The following is a 13,281-nucleotide window of genomic DNA, read 5'->3' as shown; positions in this document are numbered from 1 at the left end:
AAAGTAATGCGAAGTCTAACTAGTAGTACGTATTAAAGTTATGCAAAATAAAACAAACAAGTTCTGCAAAGTCCTGTACAGTGCTGTAAAGAGTTATGCAAAATTACTGTACTGTATGCAAAGTAAACAGTTATTCAAATAAAAGTTTTGAAAAGTAAAAAAAAAAAAGCTAAATAAAACAAGTTATGCAAAGTAAAGCAGTTTCCTTTTCTTTATTCATAATACAATACAGTACAGGTAAATGATTGCTGTGCATACTGTATACAGGTACAGTACAGTACAGTACTGTATACAGTATTGTACTGTACTGTACATGTATAAAAAACTGTACTATAGTTATGCATATATAGTACAGTACTGTATATCCTGGTGATGCTTTCACTGACTCTTTCACTCTATTTTTAAAATTGTTGAATGTGCCAGCTTCTTTCCAGCTTCATTTTATAATTGCTCGTTTAACGACCAATTCGTTTAACGACCGAGTCGTAGGAACGGAACTCGGGACCTCATTCAGAGCCTGACGCTATTTGCGGACGCTCGTTCAGAAAAAGGGGCCGGATATTTATATTGAGCGCTCGCTCTTTGCGGTCTGTTGACGCCTCTATGTCTATCTCCGCTATTTATTAGATTAATCGAGTACATCGAAAGGCGTCTGAACTGCTCGCAATTCTTGTGGTTGGATTTTTCTCCCGCAATCACTGCGAGCAGTTCAGGCTAAAAGACAACCAATTGATGTGGTCGATGACGCTGCTTTGTTAATTTTGCACACCCATTAAACGCCTGTTTTGACCGTTTGGCACGCCTGCGTTCGGATCTCCTCTCCCCGTTTTCAAGCACCTTTCCCTGTTACCACCCACAAACGCCTCATTCTGTCACTAAAATTAGCAGGCCCTCGCTGTTTTACGAGCGCACGATTTCCGACCGCAATGACTGGTTGGCGCATGCGCATTACGACCCATACGCATGCGCAGATGTGCGAACATCGCTCGGAGCGAACGAGCGGCCGCTTACGAGAGGCTCTGAATCAGGCCCACGGTCTTTAAGTAAGGAATTTCTGTATAAGATTCAATCAATACATTTATTATTCACATATAAAAATTCGGAGTAAAGGCTCACTATTTGCAAAATACATGCTGCTACTTATTATATTGCACTTACAGCTGGTAACATAAGTATTGAACACATCAACATATTTCTCAGTAAATAGATTTGTAATGGGGCTATTGTAATGAAATTTTCACCAAATGTCAGCAACAACCCATGCAATCCACACATGCAAAGAAATCAAACCATAGCTGTCCATAAATTAAGTTATGTGTAATAATGTGAAATGACACAGGGAAAAAGTATTGAACACGCTTACTGAAATGTATTCAATACTTCGCTAAAAAGCCTTTGTTGTTAATGACAGCTTCAAGATGCCTCCTGTATGGAGAAACTAGTTGCATACATTGCTCAGGTGTGATTTTGGAATAATAAATGTATTGATTGATTCTTATACTCCAGTGCAGAACTTTGTTTGTTCTTTGTAATTGCAAATGTTTAGGAGAGAAGTGCTATATAAATAACATTATTATTATTATTATTATTATTATTATTATTATTATTATTATTATTATTATTATAGAAGTAGTTTTATTAAAGCTTTTCGGAAAGTGATTATATATTTGTGCTGGGTACAGATTTTAGGGGAAATTCTTTAATTGTGGGGACAACTTTTTGATAATAAATAACCCCAATCTGGTAATGTCAGGTAGTTGGGGAAAACGGGTTGAGAAGTGTAGGTTTCTGGGTTATTTACTATGCAGGCAACCAGTCTATCCAACAAATGGGGATTTCTTGAATGAGCATGTGGACAGGACCAGATTAAGGTTTTTGGGTGCCCCAGGGCAACTATCTTGTGGATACTCCTACCAATAAAATTGTCAATAGGATTTGCTGTCGATGTTATTAAAAATTATTATGTGTTAAATATTGTAGTGCCCCCAGTTCACATTATGCCACTCAGAAATCCCAGTTCACTGAAGCTGCACTGTCTCTCATGCTGGTGATGTCGCTATGTGTGGAGCCACCCTTGTGTGTGGGGGCCCCTTGGCAACGGTCCCTTTGCCATCCTGTTGTTAATCCAAACTGCATGTGGGATTCCATGGAAGGCATAGTAGTCACCCTCTAGTATGTGATAAACAGAGTCCATTGTTCCTTGTTTGTTTTACATGCATTAAAATCATGCTTGACAAACACTCTTTAGAAAAGCAAATATACAGCACTGACAATAGTTACAAAACATTATAATCTTATATAAGACTGTGATATTATCTATTCTTCATCAAATAGGAGGCAGCAGAAGTCACCAAAAAAGGGAACCAGTGACTGTAACAGCAATGACAGTTGAATACATTGAGTCCAGCAGCTGAAAGGAGACAGTTTTCTAGATCTTATAACCCTGTCCTTATTTCCTTAGTGTGATGACTCTTCAGCACTAGCATGTCACTTCCCACTGCCCTCACAAGCTTTACTTTACTTACTTACATTTGTGGGAAAATGATTATGTGGGTGCTAGAGTACAGAGTTTATTTATAGTATACCCATCTATAACTGCCACCCCTTGGCAAAAATAATAATAATAATAATAATAATAATAATAATCATAATCATAATAATAATCATAATAATAATAATACACCCTTCCCCAGTTATACTGAATATAATATAGCCCCATGGAACAGCATATAATATATATAGCTCACACTAAATTATAATTTAATCCAAGTCTGTTATCCAGCAAAAATTCAACTCAAGGGTTAAAATTTCTTCTTCCTTGGGATGCCATTTTATACAAGTAATGTGTGCAGACCCTTGTAATTCAGTTTTGATTCTAACTCATTGTCATACTGTATAACCACCCTCAAGTTTTTTTCGTTCAGTTTTGGTTTTCTTTAAAATATTATAAAAACAGCTAAAATCATGTAATGTGGACCTGTTTTTGATCCTATAATATTATTAACATCAATAACATTCATTTTTCAGCCACTTCCAGTCAATTTTGACCACCTCGCAGCACCTGAAATCACAAGGGAGGGACTTAAATGCAATCCTAAATACATGAGATCAGTTTTTTAGATCTGAATTCTGAGCTTGCAAGTAGACCCAAGCCAGGACTCAACTCAGAATCCCAAAGTTCGGGTGTGTTCAGTTCTCAGCAAAACCGAACCGCTTATGTCTAGTTTATACTACCAAGGAGCTCCTGGAACAGTAGCAGATAATAGCAAGTAGCACTTTTACTTGAAAAACATACTACATTTATGCAACTGAAGAAGTTTCAGTCCCATCCACAGATATGCTGGCTAGGATGTGTATCACTTGCAGGTGATGACCATCGGCAGCACTAGCTAACTGCTTTTGCATAATGACCTGTACAGCTGACTAGTGTCACTTACATCTAATATCAGTCTGTTAACAAATCTAATTTGTACTTTCTAGAAAAATTACAGGAAGATTTTTTTTTAATTCATAAAGGGTTAAGCAACTAATGTGATCATGTTCAACAATTTACCACTTAACTGGTGTGGTTACCAGTGCAACCACAGTCAGAAGTGTTTCTGCTGACAAGGTTGCATCACATGTGACCATGCTGTCCCACTGTGTCCCCTGATGTTTTAAGAGGAGATCCGTTCCACACAAGTGCTGAACAAATCTCCTCTGATTCCCCAGACCCTCCTTCAGTGATGAATGGCATTCTGGAGCTAAAGGCATTGGAGAGCGCATGCGCCGGGGATCACAATGTGAGGAGGGGAACTTAGCTCCCCCTTAGCACTATTTGGCTGACCTTTCAGTTCACTATTGAAGTGTATTTTTTGCTGGAGAAACCTTCTAAACTACTTAAAGCCTTCCCAGATTCTGGTGCAAATAGAAATTTAATTACGGTCCAAGATCTTGGGATTCCATGTGTGTCTCTGCAAATTCCTACAGCTGCCATTTATGATCAAAGTCAGAGTCTGACCATGTGGGATGGTCCGCTCTATAGGGAGCAGAACTCCTTCTATGTACTTCTAATGGCCGAATGTCCAATTATTTTTGTCTTCCTTACTTGTGTCGGCACGCTCCCATTTTAGATTGGAGTGAAACCACAGATTTTATCTTGGGGATCTCACTGTCACCAAGAATGTTTACCAACAATCTTTCAGCCCACATAAAGCCATTCAGAGTACAATCATTGCTCAGGATATCTGTCTGCTGCCCCCGTACCATGCTTACCATGAAGTATTCAGCAAAAAAGCTGCAGAAACACTGCCTATTCATCAGGAATTGGATTGTCTGCTCGACTTGCCTCTTTGTGGGAGAGTTTTACCTCTGTCAGTTACCGAGTACATAAAGCTTGAATGTATGATCATCAGGGAGCCTAAGTCACTGGAAGGAGCTGGGCTCTTTCTTGTTTAAAAGAATGATGGAGGTCTCAGACCTTATCTTGACTACCTTGGTCTTAACGCCATCATCATCAAGGATCAATACCCCTTACCCTTAATCTCTAAACTTTTCAACAGGATTAAGAGAGTGAAAGTTTTTGCTAAACTAGATCTTTGCTGGGCCTACAATCTAATAAGAATCCGGTCAGGATACGAGCAGAAGATGGTCTTCAACACTCATGACAGACATTCTGAGTTTTTAGACATGCCTTTTGGATTAGGCAATGCCCCATCTTTTTTCCAAAAATACATGTACAGGTTGAGTCTCCCATATCCAAATATTCCAAAATATGGAATTTTCCGAAATATGGAATATGTTTAGCATGACTGAGATAGTGAAACCTTTGCTTTCTGATAGTTCTATGTACACAAACTTTGTTTAAGGCACAAAATTATTAAAATATCATATTAAATAACCTTCAGGTTGTGTGTATAAGCTATATAAGAAACATAAATGAATTTCATGTATGTACAGAAACTTTTTTTGATGGACAAAATTAATAAAAATATTGTATAAAATTGTGTGTATCAGGTCAACATATACTAACTGAGTACATATATATATATACACCCAAGGGAGTGCTGGGTGTATATATATATATATATATATATATTATATATAAATATATATATATATATATATACGACAGGCTCAATCCACGGCACTCAACCATCTGGGGTGCCCTTGGTATGTGACCACACCATCTACATAAAAAATATCATACAAACTTGGCACTCACATGCTTTTCAAACTGCAACTCCTTTGAACATAGGGAATGTTGGTTCCAAAATATTGCAATAATTTGTTAAGCTGGCCACCGCTTTACGGTCATTCCCATCTAGCCAGTCCCTACACGGATTCTCAGATAAATGAACTTGATCTGCCATCTTGGGCTCAAGCTTGCATACATTTTAAACATGAAACTGGGTCCTGCCTTAAAGAGACAGGACCACACCCAGGGATATCAGTTAATAAGCACCGAAAAAAGAAAAAAGTTTGTCTTACATTTGAACAACAGGTTGCCCTAGCAAGTGTTACCACAAAATTTAAATAAACGACAGGCTCAATCCACAGCACTCAACCATCTGGGGTGCCCTTGGTATGTGACCACACCATCTACATAAAAAATATCATACAAACTCGGCACTCACATGCTTTTCAAACTGCAACTCCTTTGAACATAGGGAATGTTGGTTCCAAAATATTGCAATAATTTGTTAAGCTGGCCACCGCTTCACGGTCATTCCCATCTAGCCAGTCCCTACACTGATTCTCAGATAAATGAACTTGATCTGCCATCTTGGGCTCAAGCTTGCATACATTTTAAACATGTTCAATGGAGTTGCAGTTTGAAAAGCATGTGAGTGATCCTTAGGGACAGTCACAAGAGATTTAATAGAAGAGTGTATGTTCAGGGTAGTGACAGGGTAGTGGATAGGAGGGGAGGAGACTCGGGGATTCAGACAGAGAGGGGAGGGATCCCTGGGGCATCCATACTGAGCAGGCAGCCATTCATAGGACTCAGGAAGAGTACCCAGTGTCCAGCCTGCAAGCAGCAGAGGGTGGGACTGTGTGAGGAGCCGATTTTTACAGCAGGCTGCCACTGCCGCGCCTCCTGTCATACAATGTGACAGGCGCAATGGCAGCAGCAAGAACTGACTGAGCAGCAGCTGCAGGGAGAGCGCCTCTCCAGCCTGGTGCCTCCCTGCATTGCAGGCTTTCCTGAGTGGGTTGCGCCGGCCCTGGTCACACACACACTCTGCACCCACCCCACAGTGCTCTTACCTAGTGCCACCTTGCAGGCTTTGTGTAGCTGGCCCGTTCACTTTCTCCTCTCCCTCCTCTGGGCTGACCTGGCAGTCACTTCTTCACACGGCAACAACTTTCATTCCACCCGGACACCGTTGGCTGCGGAGCTCTAGCTCTGCCCACACACCTACTGTCTATCCAGAGCACTGCTGCATTGTGCAGTCATGTGCACAAGCTGAAAACAGCACAGCCCATTGCATCCCCAGGTGCCGGGCCGTCACTGATGGGCTACGGCTGCCTGCGCCCTCCACAGGAGGAGCAGGCGGTGGGGGGGGGCAGGCAGGCAGATCGAAATACACTGCTTTGAAAAAAAAACATTTACCAACTGGCTGCGGCTGCACTGTGCAGGAGGCAGGCGGGCCCCTTGGAGCTTCGGGCCCTTGGGCAACTGCCCAAAAAGCCCAATGGAAGAGACGGCCCTGTATATACTCATTTAGTTTATGTTGATCTTAATTGAGTAGTGTTTCCAGCACTACTAGTGGGAGCTGCTATATAGATAACAATTTTTTAATATTGTATTTTATTGGTTGCGCCTAATTTTTATACTTAGGTATTATAAATATTTTTTGTGTGCATAAGGTGTATATAAAACATAAATGCATTCTGTGTTTAGGTTTCAGTCCCATTCCCAAGATATTTCATTATGGTATGCAAATATTCCAAACTATGGAATATTCCGATATCCAAAATACCCCTGGTCCCAATTTGGATATGGGAGACTCAACCTGTATAACATTTTCTGAGACCTTTGTATATAAACACTTTGTGGCCTACTTGGATGACATACTGTACATATATTCTTCAAAGATTTAGCAAGTTGTTGCAAGCATGTATGCAAAGTTCTATCTTGACTTCGAATTCACCAGCTTTACTGTAAACTGGAAAATTTACCTTTGAGCAAAAGGAACTCACTGTTCTGGTGTACATTATCTCAGGTTCCAGCCTACAAATTGACCCAGAGAAGATCTCCTTAATTGCTAATTGGCCCTGTCTGACTGGATTGAAAGCAATTCAACAGTTTCAGGGATTTTGCAACTTCTATCGGCAATTCATTAACTACTCCTCTATAACAGCTCTTATCACTGCTCTTACCAAGAAGGGTTAAAATACCAAGGTTTGGCATCTTGAAGCTGAAGAAGCATTCTCTTGGTTGAAACAATGTTTCACTTCAGCACCCATCCTTAGGCAACTCAACTGTGATCAGCCTTTCTTCCTGGAGGTGGATGCTTCTATTGGTGTTGGGCAGTTCTTTCACAAAGGGATACAGCAGGAAAGTAGTTTTCTTGCAGCTTCTTCTCTCATAAGTTTTCAGCTCCAGAAAAAAACTTATGCTGTAGGAGAAAAGGAATTATTAGACATCAAGCTGGCCTTGCAAGAATGGCAATACTTGCTGGAGGGGTCGAAATTTCCAGTGTTGGTTTTCACAGATCAAAAGAACCTCATGTACCTCAAAACAGCTCACTGGTTAAACTACAGTCAAGCCAGGTGGTTGACTGTTCTTCAAGATGTTAAGAACTTTGTGGCAATCTGTCCTACATGTCCTCAGCACAAGATTCCACCTAAAGCTTCAGCAGGTTCCTTACACCCACATCCCATTCTTGATCATCCATGGACCCATATCTCGATGGACTTTGTTACAGATTTGCTCCTCTGTCAAGGTTTTAAAACAATCTTGGAATTGGTGGATAGGTACTTCAAGGCTGCTCATTTAATTCAATTAAAGGGTATACATTCAGCCCCAAAGCTGACAGAAGCATTCATAAAGGAGATATTTTGGTTGCATGCTTTTTCCAAGGACATCATCTCCAACTGGGCAGTACAGTTTACCTCCAAATTCTGGAGAGTGCTGTATAAGTGGTTCAACATCAGCTTTTCTCTTTGGCCTACCACCAATGCTCAGTGTTCTATCACTGCCAGTCCTGCTCCTGTGTCCTACTGGATTCTGCCCTATTCCTGTGTTCATCCCAGCTCTGTGCCTGCATCTTGCCAAGACCCTCCAGCTTACCTTCTGTGTCTCTTCCAGTTTGTGTCTGTGGATTCATCCTGCCAGTTCAACTATTTCAAATACGGATTCTGTTACAAGCTCCAACCTGCATTCACCTGTCAACTCAACCATATCAAGTACTGGTTCTGCTTCAACATTATACACACCTGCATCATGAGTAACTGGCCTGCCACAACCAAGCTCATATACAGCATTGCAGGTACAAAATTATTCACACCTGCATCCTGAGAAGCTGGTCCGCCACAACCAAGTTCATATACAGCATTGAAGGTACAACATTATCCCTACCTGCATTCTGAGTAGCTAGCCTGCCACAACCAAGCCCAAATCCAGCATTGATGTTTTGGCATTGTTCCAGCCTGCATCTTACAAAGTTGGCCTGCTACTATCCAGATCTGCATCCTGTCTGTTTCTGTGCATGTCCACCTTTGCCAGTTAATTACTAGACTTCAAATCTAGTTTCCAGCAGCAGTCTCCAGCACACACCTGCAACTGTTTACCTCAGCTATTAACCCCTACCTTGTCTGTTGCCCTTACTCCAGGTAAACTTTCTGTGTGCTTACTGGGTACATCCATAACATAAACCTTTTATGGGGTGTTCAGTGCCCATCCCTAGAGAGGGTGGGGTAATGTCATAGTGCACCGGAGCCTGGGTTTCACTTACTGTACCTGGTTAGCAGTGCTGGTCTCTGGGTATCGCAGTGTCATTATTGGGTGGTTGGCGGCTCCCACAGTCCTCTGGTGAAGTCCTCTGCTTGTGGGTGTCATGCTGGTGGCTTGCATTCCTTCCTGGTCACTGCAGTCTGCTCCCAGTGGTGAAGAGGTGGTCACAGCTCCCATAGGGACTTGCGTGCCACTTTGTTTAGGATTTAGAGAGGAAGCGGTGCCAAATGTGTGAAGACAGTTTCAATGCTTCTCCCTATAAAAGGGAAGTCTCTGAGCACTAACAAGTGCCAGAGTATTTGCCCCAACCTTACTCCAGGGTCTTATTCCTAGTGAACTGCCTTTATTTATTATTAGTGATTCCTGGTTCTGACTTTGGCTATTCCTTTGTCTTGATTTACTCACTCCATGGTACCTCATTGCCCATCTGTTTCTGACCCATTCCTGATGAGTGCACTCCAGTCCACCCCAAGGTGACTGACCTCTAACTGAACTCAGTTTCTTCACACACCAACCCATACATTGGAACCCAGACTGAGGGCCATGATCTGCATATCAGGCACAGCAAAGTCCAAATCCCCTTGCATGGGTTCCTGGTGAGAGCCACGAATCTCAGTTCTAGATCTCTGCCAACTCCAATTGTATGGTCAGCCAACTCCAATTGTATGGTCAGCATCCCCACTATTCTTTGAGTTTTGACAGTGTAATTATTTTAGGGAATCCCTTTAGGTATAACAATAGAGCTATATTACTCTCAGACCTGAGGTCTATGACTCTACAGATGTGTATATGTGCACAGCAATGTTCAGATTAAGGAACCCCATACTAAGACTATCAATTAGTATGGAACACTATTTCTGAACATTGCTGTGAACGTATACACACTTGTAGAGTCATAGACCACAGGTCTGAAAGTAATATAGCTGTATCACTATACCTTAAGGGTTTCCCTAATATAATCATCTGGCATCTCTCCAGAACATTGTTGAGTTATCAGCACTGTATCAGTATAAGAATACTAGAAATAAATGTACATTTCCTCCTCTCCGGCCTCATTTGCATTATTTGTACCCACAGTACAAATGTAATTCCATTTTGCATAACACAACAAATTTCCATTCCAACATCCTCAACCCCACCTCACATCATAGTGAAAGGACATCCCTCACCCACGCAATGCCAAGCACAAATAAGCAACGCTAATTAAATTCACTGCAGATTTGTTTAAAAGTTAAGTTAGATATTTAAATCAATATATTATATATCTATATAATAAGTGGATAACTGTGTGTGTGTGTGTGTGTGTGTGTGTGTGTGTGTGTGTGTGTGTGTGTGTTGGTCCTTTATGCACAGCCAGAGTTTTGTAGCTAGCTCCACGAAATTTGGCATTTTGGTGTAGTGTGACCAGGATTAGGCTTTTGTCTAGGTTTGACCTTTGTCAGGGCCACACACTGTCACACAGTCCCATTAAACTGAGAAACTCTAAAATTACACAGGTTCTGGGGCTGCGGGGCTAACTTCATACATACACTGTCACACTCTGGCAGACTCATCAGCAGCTCAGCACTCAAAACATTCCACTAAATATATTCAGACTGTGGCAGACAGCATAATCAATCCACAATCTTTAATCCTGCAAATTTTAGCATATGGAGATTACAAACAGCAAGGGAGATTGATTGCAGCCACCGATTGCCATTGTGGACAGGCCACCTTCTATCCAGGAACGGGACTCCAATCCCGGCATTTCCCCCCCGATGGCAGCCCTGCTAGACATGGTCTTCAATGATGGTCTGCAGAGTAATTCCAGTGGGTGATTACACTGTGGCTGCAGGGACAGGGACCACACAGATTCCAGATTATCATGAATCTGCGCATGTGCCCGACCCAAGGAACGCATGGATGTGGACGCACGCAACCGGACGCTGCGAGAATATGCTTATGAGTGGATACGCACGGCAATCGCAGAAGAATAAGCAGATGCCTAACAATACATAATACCACCCACTTCCCTTTACTTGTGTCCTCTATACCTGGCAAGACAGCGGTAACATCGAGAACCATCAAACCCATACGTACAGTAGTGGTTGATCTGACCCTCCCACAGACATAGTGAGACTTCCTGTGTGCAACTAGACCTCAGGCTGGGTCCGCCGCCTCAAGGGCTTAATTATGCACGCCCCTGAAATGCCATCCAAACACATAGGTACAGTACACCTGCGTTTGCCCGACAACCCCCCCGTCACTACCCACAAACAGCACTTCCTGTCAATCACTGTGCTCTGGGTCTGCATTGCATCTGCAAATGCAGTTCCCATCGCAATAGCTGGTTCGCGCAAGCGCACTGCGATGCATACGCATGTGCAATGCAAAATAATCTACCGATTGCGTGTGTTCCTTGCTCAATCAGGCCCTCTGTTCTGTAGGTCAGTCTGCTACTGATGTACCCTATTCCAAACTGTATGAGAATACGTCTCTTATACTGTCATTTATTCCTAATTTGCATAGTTATCTAGAGTAAAGGCAAGGTCAATGTAAAAAAATGAAGCCTGCAGGTGTACTTCAGGGTCCAGTCTTCAACCCGGGCAACACCTGGTGTCCCAGCTAGTAATAACTGTATGGAAATGTATATGTAACATTTGCATAACCTTAGCAACCTATCAGGTATTTAATTTAATTGTGCAAACTATTTACTAAGTTCTCTTATAGGATCGGATGCCACGGGTTAGTGCACATTTGCAGTTTTGTCCTTTGAATATAAACAATCCCCAATTGTTCAATAAATTGAATATAAACAAACCCCTCAGTAAAATGAGCAGTGCATTTCCAGTCACCACAGCAAAACTTAGATAAGTGCCCTGTAATAACATTCTACCAGCTGGACACTTCAGTCAAAAGAACAGAATGGTGGCCTTAGAGCAAAAGAGAGGTCCTTGGGGCTTTTCTGGTACCCATCACTTCCATGCCACATTGTGGTCGGAACCCCTGAATCAATCGTTAAGTCTAGTTGGTGATGAAGTCGGTAGGAGATGGAGGTATTGTATTTATGATCTTTTACAGTTTATACGTACTAAGGAAACAATGTTTAAATCATATATATTAGAGATGTGCGTGGACCCCTGTGCTTTGCTTTTGGTTTTGGCAAAATCACCCTCAAATGTTATGGTTTTGGCAGTAGTTTTGGTTTGGTTTTGTTGTGGATATCTTTAAAATTGATAAAAACAGGTAAAGTAATAGTTAAGTAATTTGGACCTGTTTACATGCAATATAAAACCTGAGATTTAGTTTGTAAATCCGAGTTCAGAACTTAGAGCAGACCTATCGGGACTCGGTTCTGTTCGGAACTCAGACGTTCAGGTGTGTTCGGTTTTCATGTAAACTGAACTATATATATATATTTCGAATTTAACAAAAGTAAACTAAGTAATGACCATGCTAATTCTGTGTATTTAACCTCATGTTGTAGACTTTATTTAAATATGACACACCAACTATTATATACTGTATCAATTACTTGCTTCTTATTTTACAAGTCTTCTCACACAGTTCTGCATTTTGTAATCCTTTCAGATTGGTGTTATGGTGATATTTCAGTTATATATGAGCAAACACATTCTTCTTCAGGTTTCATAAATGTAATATCATGTTCAGGAAATTTTTGAACCTAAAATCAAAGAGAACATTTACATTACAGCAGATTGGCCAAGCAATTACATTCGAGGATTTCAATGAGGTATTGTTATTGTCTGAAACCAGCAAATAAATATTTACAGTATTAGGATATTGCAAATTATAGTTTTCATGTGATAATAGTTTGTTAATTAAAGATCATAGATGAATGTGTTCCTGTAGCTCTAAATCAGCGAGGACAGGTGTTATAATTTAATCCACACAGCTAAATAAGAAGTACAGGTATCAATCACTAATGCTGGGCATACACTATACAATTATCTGGCAGACATCTGTCCAATCTGGAAAAAAATATAAAAAGGTTTTAGTTCTTACCCTCCGATAAAAATTTAAATAAATCTAAAAATACAATTGCACTAAAAGTTCAGGAGGAATACCAGGTCAGGGCATTACATTGCTTTAAACAACTGACCTTATTAATTCGAAAGGGGAGTCTCCCTGTCATTATATAATAAAATAGATATTTCCACACAGAGGAGTCAGAACCTTTGATTTAAATTGAGGTAACCACCACTAATGCCCTCAAACACAGCCCATGTAAAAAGTTGTATTGTTTTATGAGTTTTATGTTGTATAACGGTATTAGATCATCATATTTAATACTATTATCCTGCATATGCATATAATCTTTTATATATCATTATTGACAC

At 40.9% G+C, this 13,281-nt stretch overlaps 1 protein-coding gene across 3 annotated transcripts in view; it reads right to left on the bottom strand.

Moving 5' to 3' along the window:
- Window positions 1-13,281, bottom strand: part of LOC148539251 (interleukin-5 receptor subunit alpha-like) — a 175,928-nt gene that overhangs the window by 14,917 nt on the left and 147,730 nt on the right. For 2 of the 3 annotated variants that reach the window (XM_088451520.1, XM_088451519.1), the window contains exon 11: window positions 12,403-12,605. The exons of the other annotated variant lie outside the window; for it this stretch is intronic. In XM_088451520.1, coding sequence (XP_088307646.1) covers window positions 12,519-12,605 — 87 coding nt within the window. In that variant the 3' untranslated portion in view covers window positions 12,403-12,518. Of the gene's footprint in view, window positions 1-12,402; window positions 12,606-13,281 lie in introns of those variants that run through there. 3 annotated transcript variants of the gene reach the window in all.

This window comes from Taudactylus pleione, unplaced genomic scaffold (genome assembly GCF_031769625.1).
Source record: "Taudactylus pleione unplaced genomic scaffold, aTauple2 ptg000026l, whole genome shotgun sequence".
Lineage (NCBI taxonomy): Eukaryota > Metazoa > Chordata > Amphibia > Anura > Myobatrachidae > Taudactylus > Taudactylus pleione.
This window is presented reverse-complemented; position numbering and strand designations above follow the sequence as displayed.